The sequence below is a fragment of the Rhea americana genome, unplaced genomic scaffold (assembly GCF_003343005.1).
Source record: "Rhea americana isolate MKP2758 unplaced genomic scaffold, rheAme1 scaffold_150, whole genome shotgun sequence".
NCBI lineage: Eukaryota > Metazoa > Chordata > Aves > Rheiformes > Rheidae > Rhea > Rhea americana.
In genome coordinates this window covers 1,506,770-1,526,450 of record NW_028185595.1, presented here as the reverse complement: position 1 = coordinate 1,526,450, position 19,681 = coordinate 1,506,770, and the positions used below count along the sequence as shown (strand labels likewise).

General features: G+C 43.9%; 1 protein-coding gene across 2 annotated transcripts in view; it reads right to left on the bottom strand.

Annotated features, from left to right (window-relative positions):
* The window catches only part of SLIT3 (slit guidance ligand 3), a 469,515-nt gene that overhangs the window by 75,878 nt on the left and 373,956 nt on the right, over positions 1–19,681 (bottom strand). For both annotated transcript variants that reach the window (XM_085299580.1, XM_085299581.1), the window contains 6 exons: positions 19,101–19,233; positions 10,784–10,852; positions 9,532–9,603; positions 9,272–9,343; positions 6,037–6,108; positions 1,383–1,546 (listed from right to left, as the gene is read on the bottom strand). In XM_085299580.1, coding sequence (XP_085155706.1) covers positions 1,383–1,546; positions 6,037–6,108; positions 9,272–9,343; positions 9,532–9,603; positions 10,784–10,852; positions 19,101–19,233 — 582 coding nt within the window. The remainder of the gene's footprint in view (positions 1–1,382; positions 1,547–6,036; positions 6,109–9,271; positions 9,344–9,531; positions 9,604–10,783; positions 10,853–19,100; positions 19,234–19,681) is intronic.

Genomic DNA, 19,681 nt, shown 5'->3' with positions numbered 1-19,681 from the left:
TTTACCCTTGGTGATTTGATTTATAAATCCATATAGCAAAATGCCCTCAGCCCAGCACATTCCTCTCCACTACTGCATAACTAGAAGGGCAATTTAATAAAAAGCAGAGCTGAGTTTGCATGACTTGCACATTGCATACTTCTATTTTCTTGGCTCTGCTGAGACATAACCTTCTGCTCAGTCATAGGCCAAAAACACAATTATAGCAAAAAGAAGTCTTCCCTCCCCCCTCCTTAATGTACTAGTTACCGGAGGTCACAGAGGACATCTGTGGGCTCTCTCTAGACAAGCCGGCCGGGTGCTGCTTACACAGGGCCCGCAGCACGTGGCACAGGGGCACTGTTGACCCTTCTGATAGTTTTGAGACTGGTATTTCAAAATAATTAAATTACAATATACYTGAAAGCTAGAAAGCTCAGCTTGAGCTTGGGAACTTATGTTTTACACACCCCTCACCATCATCTTCTGTTAGTTCAGCAGTTTTAACCCCAGCCTCTAGGAAATCACCTTGCCAAGCAGCACCGCGAGCGTGCACGGCACTCCGAGAGAACTGAGCACAGGCTTTGTGCCCTCATTTCCATTGCTAAGAACGACCACGGACCTTTCTTTTGATCTACACTYGATCTTCGCATGTTTGCCAGTAACCTAAGCAAATCTTCAACAACTCTCCCTTTACAATGACAATATACAGGTATACGCTAATCCGCATTCCATAACATGCTACTTACTTTATCCCCAAGCAAGTAAAAACCTTATCACTTGTCTAGCTGCTCTCTAACACAGCATGTTTCTGCCTATTACTATCTCATACCACTAACAGCTTCATCACAAGCCTCTCCTGAATGGATACTAGATTCTGATATAAAACATTTCCATAACATACAGGTTGTGCTACAGAGCTGACGAGGACATACAGTTTGTGGATCTTCAAATGAAAATACTTTTGGCAAATGTCTGCTTTATGCTAGARTTCTCCGTTTCTCGGTTTTCAAGTGTATATGAATAACAACTGCAGTGCTCCACATTTTTAAAGTAACCATTATGTAACCAAAGTTTTTTGGGGTAGGTAGAGGGCCAAAACCAATTTATTTGATCAAATAAGCTGTGACATCCTACATGCTAGCTTGCCATTAAGCAGTATGGAGCTACCAACAGCAACACGGACTCTTCCGAGGTTTGCTGTTTTCCATTACAGCGGCGCAGCAAACTCCACTTTGCGGAGGAAAACTTGCAAACGTGACTTGACTGCAACCCGTTGGCTCAGGAAATGAAAGCCAAACCCAGCTCCTCCCCAATTCCCTCGGAAACCAAGCAGCTGGCCACGGTATGGCGTACGAGGGCGGCGAAGGCGCCCCGTCGAGCGGCTCCGCGCCGGCGCCTACCTTTGCACTGGAAGTGGTGGGTCGGCGTGGTGAGCAGCAGCCTGTCGGCCATGGGGTCCGGCCCGCTGCAGCGCGCGATCCCCGGCTCCTTGTAGCCCGCCTTCACCCACTCGGAGAGCCAGCGCAGGCTGCAGTCGCAGTGCAAAGGGTTGGTGCCCAGGGCCCTGAGGGTGGAAAACATTCAACAGCGGTTATTTCGCCTTGCGAGCAAAGGTAATGTCCCTAACCCCACTGGGGCATGTTTTATTCTGCACTTTTACAGGAACGCCTTATTCCAAAACATGGCAGAGAAACCAACTGAACGGTCAAGAAGTGACTTGGAAAAATCTCCTCCAGCATCCCCCTTCTTTTCCTTTCTTCCCATCATTACTTGGGGACACTGGAGAAATATCTAACAACAAATCTCGTTTTCAAACAATTATGCCCAAGCAAGATCAAGAGCCTATCATGTTTTCGTCAAATTTATTGGGTTGGTTCTTTAACTATCCGGCCTTTGCAAGCATATTGCAATAGCGAATGTTGTCAGGTTGGATCTGGTGACTCATGTTAAAGTCCCCTCGCGGATGAACCATGTGCACAGAGGAGACCTCTGCTTTCAAAACAGAAACCTGGTGTCCGCTAAGTCTGTTTATGGGCTTTGAAAACACATTTGCCRGTTAACCCATCCCTTGAGTGAGGCCATATGGTTGCAATAGATGCATTTAAGTAGTATAATTATAATTCACATAACTTTGCCATTATTCACAGAGCTCTATCCAAAAAGAAAACACTCGCCTATCTGCCTTAAATTTAGGTGCTGTCTTGATGCATTTAGACTCCTTTTCCTGACAGGAAAAGTGTCTTTTGAGGTAATTAGTCACTTATGAACAAAGTCCACACTTGAGAACAGGCAGTTTACAAACGATTTTKGAAAGTATGAAGAAGTGCACATGGGAAGTCTACATTTATTTTTCTGAAAGTAACTGTAACGCTTCAGTTGTGCAACACTTGAATTGAAAATTAACTAAATGGTTAAAAGATAAGCACAAGGAAGAGAGGTTACAGAAAAGCAGTAAAGCAAACTGGGTTTTAGACTTCATTATTATTGCATTCGTTAAAAACTATTTTTAGGATGGAATTTTAAACTCAAGCTTCTTTCAAATAAAAATATCAGACAGGATATTAAGATAGAAACCTCACTAAATTTGTTGATACATTTCTACTGGAGTGACTAATGAAACCACTGTGCCCTCAACAGATTCATAATGAGAGTTCATAGGTTCAAACCCCATCCCAGGCTCATTCATCAAAATTAAATGTGTACTGCAGCACAATATTAAAAAATATCCATCCATTCCTTCTGTAAATCCATTGCTTACAATAGAAAAAAACCCTATTGGGTCAACCTTCTGACTGTGTAACTGTGATCAACCAGCTCCCTTGTCCAAGGGCAACCAAAATGCAACAACAAAAGTTGGACCCAGAAATTACCTTTAACACGGAGCAATTGCAATATAAAAAATGGGAGGGGGAGGACAAGGGAACACTAGCTACCCCTCTTAGTTACTCTTCATGAAGTACACTGGAAATAAAGCTGCTCTATAGATGCTGRAAATGATTGGCAATAACGTTGTACAACTGCAGAAATCATCACACGTATCTTTTGCGTCTTTCCGTGTTTAGGAACTATAGAGAATTCTTGTATTTTCACTCACGTGTTCTGTCACACACTCTGTCCATTATAGCAAAATATTTCCTGGAGGTAAAAAAAGATCTTGTGTTGTAATGAAATACCAGCACCAGCATTTTCAAAATGCAGTGCAGATACTTCCCTTCAGCCTTTGGACACTTTTTCTTTTCTTTTCTTTTCTTTTTTTTTTAAGCAACTTAGAACAAGGTTAATTACTCTAGGTAATTACTCAAGGTTAACAACTCTACTCAYGATAACACGGAGATAAAAGAGCTTATTTTTATAGGTAATCAAACATAATTTTGAGTACAGAAGAGACAATATTATTGTCGTTGCACCGAACTAAACAAGTTGGTAAAGACACAGTCCAAACAGATGATTATGTGATTTAAGTAAATAAAGTAGTAAACAGTTGGCAGAAAGGGTATATCACTTGCAAACCTTCCTCTGTCTTCAGTGAGATATAKCTATAAAACAGGTTGTTATAATAGCTATATTAAGACAATATGCTGTTTACAATGTACAGGAAATTTGGGTAATATTTTCTGCTGGGCTTTAAACAGTTTTGGAAAAAATGATCAAATTATCTAGATCTCAAGTTCTGTTCTTCCAGTAACAAACCATTTTACAGCTATTACAAAGGCTTTGACTAAGAACAATAGCTTTGTCTACACTGAAAATATTTCTTGGCAATTCTAATGATTCATTTGACCCTGTGTAACTTGAACTGATGCAGAAAGCGCAGGCTGCTCACCCTGCTCAGCACCTGCCTGTTCAGCRTTCCCCAGCCGCAGTACCTGTCCTGCCCTTTGCAGGTTCCCCGGTACGCATCTGATCAGTCTCAAATTTTTATATCATTTTCAAAATTATTCCAAGCCCATGCTTTCTCCCAGAAAATCCATATCTCAGGAAGAGCTCAAAAAGAATTTATCTTCAATTATGTATGACTTCTTTTCAATAGCCACAGCTTTTTCTGGCATGTAAAGAGCTTAGAAACTAGCAAGATCATTGCAGTTGCTTAAAGTTTCATATGATCGCCTTGCCTCCTCTTTAAAGAAGCTGGAGAGCACAGTTGCGCAGTAAAATTCAATTGTTCAGCTGTGTAAATTACACCCCAGACAGGTCTTATTTATTTTATGGATCCTATTTATTACTGTTCATTTGAGCTTTGTGTATTTTACATTTCTGGCAGCACATACATCTAAACAGATAGACTGCAGCGATTGCGTTGGGCCAAAGGGGTTTTTATCACTCCCTAAGGTGAACAGTTTACCCAGGAAAATCATGTCTGCACTTCATTTAAAGTAAACCCCGAGGAAAATCCAAACAAATGGGGCATGATATGTTTATCTCTGGAGCTCTAAAAATACCCTCAGAAGCCAGTTTCCCAATATGGAAGTGTCACTGCACTTCTCCGTGCAGACCCAGGGCTTCAACTCAGTCAGGCTGTCACTCCAAACCAACACGCAAAATGAATGTACTATCCTGGGAGCGCTACGAGGAAATAAATCTTGTGCAAAGCATTTTGTGGACTTAGATATCATGGTGCAAGCTTGAAACTGCGAGATGGCTATGTCTCAGTTAAAAATTCATACAGGCAGAGGTTGAAATTTCCTCAGTTGTTCATATGATTTCTGTTTAGATGACTTTCCTAAGACGTTCCTATGTTTCACATGATCGCTATGCTCATATCAGTCCGAGATCTCTTCGTGTTTCATTGTTGAGGGAAAACTGAGGCAGAGACATTACACAGACATCACGGACCAAGGACACYTACTAAAACCTAACTGATCCTGAATGCTAAAAATATTCCATGAAATTTGTTGAATTTTAATATGTTCTAACCAGAAATGAGTTTGAGCTCAAAGAAAATGCTATAACCAAGAGCTAGACTTGACACTTGAAAGTCAAGATGACAGTATAAAGTGTTCTASTTTGATATATTATATGGGCATATTTAAGGCTGCAAAGAAAGAAACGGARATATAGAACCTATGTTAAATGTGCACATGCACACATCTGTGTGYGTGYGTGTCCCGACATGTGTGCACAYGCCTACATGAACTCTCGTGCAGCAGGGCACCATCAGAGCACAAAATACTTTCTGCATCTGTCAGTCGCTAGTGCCTTGTGAAACCAGCCACTTCACAAACTGGCCGAGACATACCCAACCCTCTGATTATCTGGGGACAGAAATTAAGAAACAGAACACGCAAAATTACTTTTCTTCTACATCTATTGTCCAACGATATGCAGTATCGCACATCATCTCAATGCACAAACTTTCCTTTTCCTGGATTATGGCACTGACTGCTACAGTTCTAGTTTGCATTGCAACAGCTGTTATTTGTCTTTACTTGTCTTTCTTCTGCTAAACTGCATTTACAAATACCCTGTACCTCCATCAACAGAACAGTCATTTTGTGAAATTCCTGTAACTTTTAATTTTTGTAAATTACAGAATGAAGTATTAATGCCGTGAAATGACCAACTTCCATAGATTAAATATATACATATATATATATATATATATGTATATATATGTCTGAGGTAGTGATTCAAGTTCACATACCGACCACATTTCAGTATGCAAAACATACGACACTTATTAAGCACAGAATTCCCATTTGCTGAGTATTTGCTCTTTGTGGGAGGTTTCCTGCCTCCCTCGTGGACCGTAACATGCCCGGCATTTCACGTAGACAAGGCTGAAAGAAAGCCTTGAACACAAAGCACACAGACGAGGAAACTGTCACATTTGCTCGTTTGATTTTCCTTAAGAAAACATTTTGGTAACTCATAACAACAGGTTCTAGTATTTATTTTACTTCCTTTGAGCAGATGCTGTCTGGATAAGAGGAGCACAATATAGAAAAAGAGCGGGACAAACGGGGTCACTGCACAATTCTACATTCGTAGTAACTGGCGCTGCTTCAGAAATCTAGAGCTGGCCACGAGAGAGGCGACGYGGGAACGAGTACTTACAGGTGGGAGAGGGAGACCAGGTCAGCGAAGGAGCCTTCGGGCAGAGTGGCGATGGCGTTCCCGTGCAGCGTCCTGGAGCGGGGACAAGCAGCAYGTTACAACACGAGGACTGACAGCCGGACGGACAGACGGCACTGCCCGCGCCTCCGCGCTCCGCTACTTCCGCGCGCCGATGTTTACGACGACGGTAAGATCCAGACTGTCGGCGAGCAGTGTTTGAATTAGCCAGGTGCCACGCTACTCGGGCTGCTCGGAGGGCGCCGATGGCGAGCAGCCCCTCCCGCGCGGACCGCCGTGCTTYTACGGGGCCCCCGGCTAGGAAGCGCCCGGCTGCGACAGCGGCCAAGGGGATGCTCTGGCAGGAAACAGCGCGCCCTGTGCAGACAGCAACGCGGCCACGGGTCTGGCTGAGCAACGCAGGGCCGGCGTTCGGCAGGGGCAAACACCGTCAACACCCGCAGCGAGCCCCGAAGGACACCGGCGCCCGCAGAGCCGGGGCAGGCCGGGAGCTCGCTGCGCCAACGCCAACGCCAACAGCGCGCCGCCGCTCGCAACAGCAGCGTCTGTCACGGATTTACTGGGAAACGGCGAGCAGGCATTCAGTGATGCAAAAAAAGATCAGTTAGGGCATTTCGGTGCAACGGCCAACATTAAAAGAATACCGCAAAAACCGGTTTCAAAGTTGCGTCAGAAGAGTATCGCAGCAATTTCATCATCTCAGGCAGTACCGTGTTTGGGTGAGCTTTGAACTACCACTGTGTCTTGTATTAATGTGAGCTCCTTAACTGAGGTATATATGGATATATCCATTAATTTTCAGGAAAACTAAATAGTTAATGTTAGTAGAATAGTTTGTAGTTCGTTTTATCAGGTTTTTTTGAACATAACATGGAAATTTGTCTAGTGATCTGAAATAACGTTTCTATTTCTGGACTTTCTTTCCTAATTAAATCAGATCCAAATGTCAGAAGTTACAACATTTTCACATAATAAAAATAATCTTTAAAATAATCAATTCAGGCCAGCCAGGGAGTTATAACATTTATAATTGCCTTGTGTCTATATCAGTTTTTCCAAACTCTAGCTACATTTAGCTTCTCGAAAGACCAGTTTTGAACAAGAAAATCACCGCTTTTCACTGCAATAGTTTTGGTAGAAAAAGCTACTGATATCAACTTTTGCTCATTAAAAAAGATTCTGAAGACATTTTGTTAAAACAGCTCCTCAGCACACTTTAGCTGCACTTATGGAYAAGCTGCGCTAAGATTAAAGGCCTAATTGTGTAAACACTGAAGCATATACAGGCTCACGCTTAAACATGCTGACTCTGCCCTCTCCTCAGTTGGGCTTGTGCTGAAAGCGAGTTAAAATATGCAAGTCTGAGACACAGAGGGCAGATTCAGAGAGCCACACAATTACAACTTCCATTCGTGTTATTCTGATTTTCAAATACCTATCTACTTTATTTACTACTGATGGACAAAAAGTGAAGAGAATGGAAGGAATCTGGGAGACGCAGAAGCAGGTACGAGAAGAATTGGTTACCTTCCAAGGCAAGCACAGCCAAAGGTAATGAGATCTCTATGTTCATTTTATTAAAATAAATTGAAAATGTGGAAATTGTTTTGCTGATGTTTCTCCTTTAAATTCTCCTGAGAATATGGATAATAAAATAACTGACAATAACAGATTGCACACTGTCACTCCGAAGCCCATTTTCCCCCCGGAGAATTGATTTTTAATAATAACGTGGATGACATGTGGTGAAAGTTGTAGCTGATACCAGAATTTTGCAGGCCATAACAAATGCAATCAATCTGGGGGCTTCCAAATGTGCGGAGCAGAGATGGAGATCCCCACCCAGGCTCCATTTCACCTGCGTGGCTCTGCACAAGACAGGGAGGGCTTCTCCCTTGAAGGAGAAAGTTCTTTTCAAATCAGATTAGTTGATCATTTAAGAAAGCCCAAAAGTAACAGYTGGTACTTAAAATACTGCCCTTCACTTCTGTCCATACATGGCCYGCAAGAGCAGAAGCGAAAAGACAAATTGTAACTATTGGCAAGAGTGAGATAGGGTATCTCAACACTGCAGTCTAAGGTAGAGATTCCCAAACCAGCTTTAATGAAGCCAGCATGCGTATCATAAGCAGGCCAGAAGAAAGCTCCATATGGARTAATTTATTTGGCCAAGAAACACAGTAATTCATCTGTGGCTGAATTTCAGGACTTATGTAACAGCTCAGATGTGACCATCCCAGTGGGCAAGAAACTCGCGTCCCAGGCCAAACTTAAATCAACGTACCCAAATCATTTATCTTTCTTGGTTTTAACAACAAAAAATGAGGCTTCTAAAACTGTCCTATAAATTAGGAGGCTGAAACCTAGATACCTATTTTACYGCTGAAACCACAGTGAAGAGCTTGGCTGAATGCATCTTATTGCTCTAAGGTGTTACATAGAAGATGACTTTCAGAAGGGATTRTGAGCAAACTGTCCAACCCAGGAAGCTGCAGAAAGCAGCTATGCAGGAAAAAAAGCCTGGAGAAAAGGATCTCCACAGATGGAAATCACAGATGGTCATCTGCAAGCATGCTCACATCTCTGTCACCAAAAGGTGAAATTTCCCTCACTACTTAAAGATCCTGGAGACATTTTAGCATCTCRGATCAGTGGTGCAAAGCCACTGGTGTGCCTAACTCGTTGTGCTAGCATTCAGACTTCTAACTTGCTTCTCTTCAGACTGCATTCTTCTTTCACGTAAAAACTTGGCTGTAGCAATCTAAGTAAACTGAAAATATTCTGAAAATGCACAAGTTTACAGTGAAGACACTCTTGATGAAGCATACAAGGGAAAGTTACATTCTAAAACACAATTTGTCTTTATGGATAAATATGCTTCCCCATGGTATGCCCAAACACTGTTCAAGCAGAAGAGACAAACACTMTACACAGTCTCTTGGCAGCCTGTTTTCATGATCATTCTTGTCCTTGGACTACCAGAGGAAAGTCATTCATCCTGCAAGCATATAATTGCTTTTTCCCAAACTTTAGCATTCACCTGTTCTAGTTGTTACCAGACACATTGCAACTAAGTACAAGTACATTGAAGCTAATTGTGTGAAAATATTTATGGCTACTGAATCAAGTGAAAGCCATCTGCTCATTAAAATCCTCCCTGCCACCAAGAGCATTCGAACGAGCCGTGACACAGCGCCAGGGCGGAGGTGGTACTCACAGCACGCGGAGGGACCGGAGCCCGTCGAAGGCGCGGACCGGAATGCACCGCAGCCTGTTGTAACTCAGGATCCTGGCACAACGAGAGACCAGCGTTAAAATGCTACCTCTCCTTTGAGCCGCTCACTGCTAATTCGACTGAGCAGCAGCATGGAAAGCCATCAGCTCTCATCAGCAACGAGGTACAGAAGCATTGTTTAACACCTGAGACTGAGAACAGGAAAGCAGCTAAGGCTGTTGTCAGAACTTGGGACTACTCACAGTGTCGACAGCTGAGTCATGTTGCTGAAGGTGTAATTGGCCAGCACGCTTATGCTGTTGTTGCTCAAATCACTGAAAAAAGACACACAGAAAACGTCGCTTATATGAATGACTTCAGAAATAAATCATTTTTAAACAGTAAATCGCACCTGCGCAGCAAACTGCTTGAAGCAATCGAAAAGTCAAATATTGTCAATTTACGTGATTTTTTCTAACCAACTTTGAACAAACACTGAAAGCAAATGACATCAGAGTATATTCTCAGAAAAAGCCTAGGAGTTCTCAGTAAAGYATATTGGTAGTATACAGCACCCAAAAATCAGTGAATATCAGCAAAACTTCCAGAGGAGGAGGATAAATTAATAGATGACRCAATCATGGGTAAATATTCGCTGGCTGCTCTGCAATTTATTACAAACAAACAAYTTCCCTGTACTCTTCACATTCACAGCTACTGGAACAAAGCTGCGCAAAAAGAATGGTCTCCTTGGTATAAATTAACTGAATGAAAAATGGGAAAAGCATTTGCTTTGGCTCAACCAGAAACAAAGATAATTCATCTTTTAATTCCAAAGAGTAACYTAGGCTCAAGCAGAACACTTTATTTCATTGTTGTGTCTCCATGTAAAATAAAATCACAGATGTGTCCAAATAAAACAGTGTTTTAAAACAGAGGATCCAGTATGTTTCTGGTCTGAGGTTCTTCTGCCCACCTGACTTGAGCATCTACAGCCGACTCAAACAGCAGCTGAATATTTATCATAAATAGTTCAGACAGTAAATTTCACCACGATGTATTTTTGAGAGTAATTTACYGAACGGAGCCTAGCTGCTTCTCTATCCATATATCTGCTCATAAAAGAAACAGCTATGCAAATTTTCATCACCTTAATATTATAAATAATGTTTCAACTAGGAGAAATAAATGCTGTCTCCTCTGCTAACGACCTTTACAGCTATGCAGCGATAAATCCAGGGAGGGAGGCGGTGGCAGCCGGCGTGCCGCGCTGGCGCCCTTGCCGAGGCCGGGAGCTCCCGCAGGGAAGCGGCTCCACGGCTCCGGATCCCTCCGCGGAGGGCTCTCCACGGGCGGCAGCGGGGAGCCGGCCTCCTGCTGCCGCTGAAGTCACATGCGGAACATACTCTCCTCCCGCCCCAGGATGGGGCACGCTCTAACGCTTTGCGGTCCACCTGCGGCGCAGGGCAGGAGGAGTCATCTCATTACCCTGACACTAAACCATGTGCTTCTTACATTAGAGTCAGGTGTCTGAACGCCGACAGCCCCTTCGGTACAGCAGTCAGATGGTTTCCTTCCAGGTATCTGCAAAATGTCACATTTGAAAATTAGCCAAACATGTTAACAAGAGCTTCTGTCAGCTCACGATGCACCATGAATGAAGAAAAGACAAACTGAAGTCACTCACTAAGGAAATTGTCTTTGATACATTGCTTTGAAACTGCTACAGTCTCCCCTTTATAAATGAATTATCCTGCACGCAAAGCATGACAGCAGCTTACTGATGTTTTTGTTCAAGACTTGGAAGCGAATAAAGGCTCCCTAGCCTACAGCAAATATAAACCACCACTCGATTCTTCCAAGACAACAACCGAGGAAGCAATGGGAAAGAAATGTTACGGTTTTTGCCCTTGGCTAAGGTTAGGTGTAAGTGAAGTTTCTACAAGGACTCCAAGYGCTGACCCCACCAGCAAATCAGCTGCCACGCACCGGGCAAGCCCTTGGTGGGGCCAGCCCTGCGACAGGCTGGGGCTTCGTCTAGCAAAAAGTCCCAAMCATCAACATGAGCATCGGCTGTGTTGATCCCATGTCCGTTACAGCAGTTCCCAGCTTCGTTTGCTCTAAACCTTCCCGCTGCGCGACTGTGAAAGGTAGATCCTCCGCAGAAGCAACGGATCCTACTGAGAGCCCCAGCATCACATTCGCTGAGCGTCTTCGACCCACTCAGACACTTGCACAGGATGGCTGRTCACTTTTAGGATTATTGTATATCCTCCCTTTTCTGGAATACAGCACCTGCATTTTGCAGSTCTGTTCTGCTAAAGACACGCAAACATTCAGGGACTAAGGAAAAAGCCCTGAATAGATGTAAAACTTCCGAAAGCTTGCCCAGAAGATGACACAGGCACACAAGACTCAAAGGCTGACACGTGGGAGCATCAGGGCACTGGTCCTTTCCTGTTTATTTGAAAATAACACAGAGAGAGCTGGAGTTACTCGCCTTGACCTTGGTTTGGGGGGGGATCTGCCATAGCGATGTGGCTCCGAAGGATGCAGCGCGCCGTGGCGTCAGGCCGTTTGCCTGCGCGAGCCTGCAGACGCCTGCCGGAGGCTGTTTCTAACCGGGACCAATCCCAACCTGCTTGGACACTGACGCGTGGCGGGAGGGGATGCCCGCTCCCGAGGAGGGCAGAGAGGAGGAAAGGGTATCTCCCTTCCTTGCAAGACGCTTTGGGGCAGGTTTTTTTTTCCCTATGGTAGATGTGGATCCCCGCCAGGGAAGAGCCCCCACACAGCAGCACCCATCACGGGCTGCCTCTGCTCCTGCAAACACAACCCAATAACCATGTTAGCATTTGTATCCCTTCTCTTTGGCAAAGGATCTCCTTATCCTGCACTGACTACAGCAAACAGCAGTAATAATCACTTATTACTGTGCTGTATGTTCCCTCTCCACATAGACTGCTATAACACAGAGATTTTTGTGTAAACTAAACCCCAGAAAGTTTCCCCACAAACTGTATTTTTATTTTTACTTTATTTAAAAATAAAACCTATAAATGCTGCCAGGATTACTGATATAATAAGTTGTTAAATGCCACCTTTGATCTGACTTTCCCCTCTTCTGTTTCAGCATAAGGACCTCGCATCCTTTTGTGCTGCTTCAGCTCTTTTCTACCAAACTACTCCAAGAAGAATTTCCCGTAAGGTATTAGGCACCGGCATCTTAACAACAATAAAATGGAAAATCTTTCCCCTGAAAAGAGTAGCAAGGAAAGCGGCCACTCCTCCCACCCCAGCCTCCTGGTTATCCAGCCGGCACGCGAGCAGGACCCTGCAAAGGCAGAGTTACACTAGAGCAGACGGTGGAGCCGACCCTGCTCCGCCTGGGAGTACGTTTGACAAGGGGGACTACAAGCCCTTTTGAATTTTTATCCAAAGGCAAAATCCTTCCTCACTGAAAACCCRTTGAACAGATTAATCTCTCCACACACAGAAATCACCCATCAAGTGATGGTGTTATAGAGTAGACAGTCAACCCCTGCAAGGGAGCGGTGGCCTCTCTGCTGACATAGGTTACCACAAGCAGGAGCATGGATTTACACCTCATTTACACCTGCATTTACACCTCAATATGGATATTCAAATTCAATAGCTATAAAATAACTCGTTCCTTTGTGACTAAATTCGGTATAAATTATTTTGAAAATTGAGTGACTTGGTATAGCGCAAATTCACACTCTACATTTTTCGGTGGAAGATCCCCAGAATAAAACCACATATATTACTATCTGAACACAGCAACTCGTGTCTCATTTCCAYGGCAATGGTTTGTGATGGATGCAGCAAATTCCTGGGAGTCTGCTCCATCCTTTCATCCCAGAGAGCCTGCAAAACCCAAACGCACACACGTGGGCAGGGTAACGTTMCAGTGTTTGCTCCAAATGTAAGGAAATGAAAAGCAGGTCATGTACTACACATCTGGAAGCTAGCCGTGATTTTCAGTTCGGAAAGGAGCCTCAACTCCTGCAACGTGTGGAAATCTGCAGAAATGTATTTTCAGGATATTTTCTTGTTGATCCTAATAGGAAACAGACTGCAATTTAAACAAACTGCTGTCAGCTAGCCAAGGGCTTTTTTCCCTTTTTTGCTCCCGGGTGCAATCAGAAGTCRCAAGTGTACGTTTTACTCCGCTGCTTTTACTCCACTGCTTCACTGTTCAGCCCAACGCGGCCGTGCAGGCCCCTGCAGCGAAACRCCGACAGAAGACCTGCTCCTACAGCGCTGGCAATTATTCTGTAAACAATTTGATGGTTATAGCAATGTGTTTGCAGAAAGTAGCAATATTATACCAGCACTATATTTTGTGAACAAAACAAAATTTTATGCTGAAAAATTGCTGATTATATTCTTTTCATGGATGAATAACAACAATTCACCACCATTTAAGCTTCTACCACATTATACAAAGAATGGCAATTTTTCCTAAAAAAAGCTGTTAATTTGAAAGTGTATTTAAGTGCAATTAATATGAAACAACCAGAGCTTTCTGTATGCAACAGTATGCCACGAGGCAGGGGGCTCTGGCTGCAGGACGGCGAGGGGGATGCGGCACGGACGCTGCGGCAGCGGCTCCGCAGCGGCGCAGGTTCAAGAAGGGCTGCGGGGGCTGCAAAGGGGCTGCAAGCTGGCCCCAGCAAATAGCAGAATATACCCCTGAGGGGAAGGGCTGAGTTCGGGTGCAAAACACCATGTGTGTGTATGCATGTGTGTGTGTATACACACACACACACACACACACACACACACACACACACACACACACACACACACACATATATATACACATACAGAATACAGTGATCTAACTACGGCAAAAGCTTTGGGAAAAAACTCCAAGAATAATGTGGAGGAAAGATTTTATTTTTAATTTTCCCCCAACGCTTAGCAAAGAAAGATGATGTACAAGGCATCTGGTATGCAAAAAACTGTGGTATGAATGAGAAAATACATTTCTAATTTTAACWTCCCAAGTTAAGCTATTAATACACAGACAGTCAGAGTCAAGAGTGGGTGTCAGTCGTCTTAATATAGACAGGCTGCCTAGTACCCAGAACAACCTCCTTTGCTTCCCCAAGTCTCTAGACTCTGTAGTTGAACATATCAGATTGGAAATTGTTCTTTACCCCATGAGTGCTTCTGGGAATCCTGAGTGTCAGTCAAGCACTTCCAACCATCAAGTAATTACAAGAGTCAAAATAAAATTAAAAACAAAAACAAAGCAGAAACATGTGCCCGTGTTCTCATAAAATGCCCCCAGCCACCGAAGAGGAAAGCCCACGTATGCGAGACAGTAACCGAAAAGGCATAAAGCCCATCCTTCAATTTCTTTAAATATTTTGTATAGATTGTTCAAGAAAAAAAAAAGGAGATGATACTTGCCAATCTTATGTAGTTCTAAAATCAAGTTATAATCAAAACATTTTAACACAGATACCCAGTACCCTGGAAGTCRGAGGAGAGTTTAGTTTCCTAATAATAAAGGTGGTCTAGAAGAGAGTTGGATTGTGAAAATACCAGCAAGACAGGAATTTTAAGAGCTCTAGTTAGAGTTTCTTGAGGAGATACAAAATTTGAGTATGGATTATGTCCAAATCTGCATCTTGAACTTTGTAAAGTTTTGGCAAATTTGGGCTCAAGGACCTTGCTGTGCCCGCATCTCAGCCCACGATCTGCAGCAGCAGCACGCAGACACCTGGCTSTGTCGGGCAGAGGAGCCGAGGCCCCGAAGTTAAGTTCACCTTTACTCTGCCAGCGCTGAAGTCAGCTTTCCAATAAGCTCCCAAACTTCACCAGCCGCTCAAAGCTCTGTTTGATACCATCGACCTCTTCCCCTCTTCCAAACCGTCAGATTTGAAGCACGGATTCGACTCCTCTGTTTTAGCTGTAACTCAAATATCCTCCTTACGGGCGACCCACTCTCCCCAGTGGAAGAGTTTCCCTGTTACAGCGAATTAAGCGGGCTCTAAAGCCTTTTACAGCCCAAGCTTTTAGCTAACCGTTTCTCTCCTTTATTACCAAAGGAAAATTGGCTGCAGCCTGCGTTCAGGGAGTGCGAAGCAGTGCCGACTCCCAGACAGGCAAAGGCATTTGCTTCCTGAAGCAGATGATTTTCACCAGGTATCTCACTTCAGCGTTGTCCCTTTGATCAACAGCAATATAAAAAATTGCACTAGATTGTTAAGATAGTCTACACGAACCGTAGCTCCCTGCTCACAGCATACGTCACTGCAACCTTCGCGTGGGCCAGGTTTGAGGCACCACTTTTGTCACAAGGCACTAGAGCCTTGGACGATGCAGTAAATCACCCCAAGTCGATGCGGCAGTGAATGCTCTGGAAGGCAGAAAGGATCACCAAAATGATCCTGGCAACCGGAGAAGGCAGGGACAGGCAGCAGCCCCGGGCGGGGAAAGGAGAGCTGAGGGGCAGCTGGGGCCTCTGCTGATCGGCAGGTCGGCCGCTTGCGAAACGCCCCTACCAGCAGGCTGCAGAAGAGTGCGCAGGCTAAACGAACAAACCGGAGCAAAAAACACCCCAGCAGAGAGGACAACGCAACGGGCACAGGGGACATCCACAAGCGGAGACCACCCGTGGGAGAGAGAAGGTTTGGGAGGAGAGAAAGAGAAACGACAAAAGTAAATGAAAATATTAATGTATAGTAATATGAACGGAGAGCAAAATAATCACTAAAAATGATGTATGGACACACGTTTTTCTAATAACCCCATCACTGCTATCATATAGCTCAGTGCCATGACATTTGGAGTCTAGAGACGACATGATTAGTATATACTTATTCTAAAATACACCATGCTAGTTATGTTACAACTTACACACACACTGTCAATGTAACTGCCTCCAACTTTTTCCCCTGTGCAAATCATTAATTGCTGTAGGTCCATAAAAACAGCTGGATGCTGTCAGATAAGACTTGATTAGAGATAGACCACAGTTTTCCAAAAAAAAAAAAAAAGAAAAGAAAAGAAAAACTAGCACTGAAGCAGCATGTTAAAGGAAAAAGAGCATGGGAATCATAGTCAGATTTAAAAAAAGAAGAGAAGGAAAGCCTAGGACACTAAGCAGGAGTGAGGCTAAGCTGCAAGCTAGCTCGCTGCATGAGTATTTTACTCCTAAACATCTGGACTAGAAAACTGATTATGTTCAAAGAACTGAGGCTTCTCGTCAGAGCAAGCAAGCAATGGGAAAAAGAAGGCTTGCCCCTGGCAACATGGTTTTGTGAAAGAATCACTGGGAAACAGAAATTTGTTACGTTATTATCTCTCTAAGAAGCCTCTAAAAAGTCTCTAAAAGATGACTAATATCATCTTTTCAACACTACTCTCCACGGAAGCCTTCCCTAACAGGTAATTCCAGCCTCCCAAAGGTTGTGCAAACCAGACACACTGTGCTGCCCATCRTTCCCAGCTCTAAACATGAAGGAGATCACGGGTTTCCAGCATTTGCCTACGAAACACATGCAGAACAGAAACTCAGGGCGCAAGTTGGAAGGCATGAGCCTATGTGTCCAGTCCACCCTGCAATAAAACACTGCTGGTGACCCTTTTGCAGGACTCGGGTACAGTGAAGTTCTCCTCAGTGGAGGGTAGCATTTTCCCTACGTGCCTGTGAAAGGTATGTTMAGTTTAGCACACTGTTACTTAATATCTGTTGCAATGAAAGAATTCCCATTTTAAGGCTATTTCAAGATCTCTGAAAGAATTTAAAATAACTTCTGAGAAGGCTATATTCAGCCTTAACAGACTGGTCTCTCTAGATAGATGGCAGTGCTTTTTCTTAAACTATGTTGTGTTTTTGTACATGTTTTTTATACTGCAGCTAAAGTGCCTTGTAAATGAGCACTTCAATAATGGTAATTTATAAATGCCAGACTGCAGCATCCACAAAAATCCCACAAACCGCTGTCCTGCATGGCCATTTTGGCCTCGCGCTAGAGGCAGCGGTGGCGACGAGGACAGAAGGATCTTTATACCCACATCCCCTTTTCACCCCTTGGTGAAATCTGTCTTCTGATGCAACTGGGGACGGAGATGATAAGAGTCTTCTAGATTACGGGCAACATCTTCAACACAATCTGGCAGCAGAGGGAAAGTAAGAAAGACTGATTTTCTCCTCTTCATTTCAGTCTTGTCACAGTTTTCAGAAACACATGAAATTTTTTGCTCTGGTACCTGAAGCTCATCTTCTGGTACAGACACAAATATGGAGCTCAGTTTATGTTGGTGGAAAGACAGAAGAGTGAGGTCAGGACTGAATTTGGAGACAGCTGGGACAGATTCAAGGTTGTATTTGCAGAACATGAGAAATTCAGAGTCAGCCAGGCCACAGCTGAGTGTGTTCAGCTGACACATTTCTGGATTTGAAGCAGGAAGCCCAAYGAGAGGCTGGCGCAGCCAAATGGCTCCTACTGAAGACAACAGTCACGTAAATTCCTGTGAACTCAGACTGCTCACTTCCAGTCTGCTGCCTCATTTGCCAAGAAAAAGCTCAAGAAATATAGCAGTTTTCAAGAATGTGAGATTAATTTCACTCCTCTTGTGAAAATTATGTCATCAGAGTATCAGATAGTATCAGTACACTGAATACGCAAAATTTAAATACAAAGACTCCTTAGCGTAGCAGTGGAAATCGAAGTAACACCTGTGATATCTTACTGTTGGCAAATCGTATTCAAAAACAGTAATGGAACCTGAACAGGAACAGGGCAGAAACAGCCTTGCAGAGTCTTCATCACTCATGGTAATATAAAGGTAACATGGGCTGGAACTTGGCTTTCAGTTCAAACAACTATTAACTATGCCCTGATTAACAGTGGTCCCAAGGATGTATTCATTTATGCAAAATATCCATGTTACTTTGAGTTCCCACACACGCTTTCAGTCCACTCCTCATTAAAYAGCAAAGCCTTGCATTTGACTGCAGCCTTGGTAATAGTGCAAAGCTCCTTCCACTGCGAAGCATCTCATTCATCAGGTACCTCACTGCTAATTAGAGTAACACAGGAGCACATTTTCATTCATTAGGCAATTCACTGAACATACCAACTCAACCAATACAAAAACGTCCATCAGGTTGTAACAACTTTCAGTAACAACTCACCTGGGATAGATTTGAATAAGGGCCTARAGGGAAAAGCTCTGTATTTCTACTGTAAACTGTTTAAGCCAAGCTGTTCCCCCACTGCATTTTCTTTCCATGGAAAGAACCGAAACCCAGCATAAATCCGTCGCAAGTGGCAGTGGAAAAGAAGACTAGAAAGATGCTTCTCAACTCAAACAAGTTTACTTTACAATTTAATCTAATTATCCACTATTTTCGTCATTTCATGAGGTTTGGAGAAAAGAATCCACTGTTTGTTTTTACCTCTGTCTTGTCTTTTTTTTTTTTTTTTTTTTGTCTCATCAGGGAATCATTGACTTACACACTTTTGCGGCACGAATCTCTTTCCACCACCCTTTCAAACTGCCTGTTGTCTGTTGTGAAGTCAGGCTCGCCAAAGGATCCTTCAGTTTGTTCCCCATGCAGAGAATTAACGGGTGCAAGGGCTCTCTTGCTGTTGCAGAGCAATGCATTCAGTCCCGGGAGGAACAACGATGAAGACCACAGCAGTTAAGACACAGAGAAAGCGCCAAAGCACCAGCTGCTGGAATTTGGCCTGAAACCAAAGGCAAAACCCCCAGGGCCCTGCAAAGCCACCCCGCCAYGTCACTTCATGAACTTTGCAGGAAAGGAGCTACATGAAACGTCACTTACAGCTCGGTCACGTCCTTGGGAATTCCTTTGGGCAAGACGCGCAGCCCTTTGTTGCTGCAGCGCACCACCGAGTCCAGGCAGGTACACTGCGGCGGACAGGGCGGCGAGAGCGCGCAGCTGCTCTCCTCGTTACCTGCGGAGGAGAGCACCCGCCGTTAGCGAGGGAGATCAGCTCTACAGCCCAGGGGGAGGCACCGCAGAGACAACCGCCTGCGAGGACCAAGCGGGACATCCTTGAGTCTGCAACAAGCGGCACAATATTTTAAATTAGCTCCCAGTACTCAGCATCTGCGTGATGGTGCAGGTTCTTCAGGCAACAAGCAGCAGGTYGGACTTGCAATACAAAACCTGGATACCAATATTTTCAAAGAAATAATTTTATCCAAGTGGCATCTACTTCCGTGTAATTTTACAAATTGCAGTAAATGAGTTAGGTAAATCCCAAATCCATCCCCACTCCCTGAATGCACTAGCTGAAATGGAGAACTTTACCAGAACGTTATCCTTCCACTGATCTACACAGACGACATTCATCATCTACTCTGCATTACAGAGATTTTTTAAAATACAGCTTTCTGCTG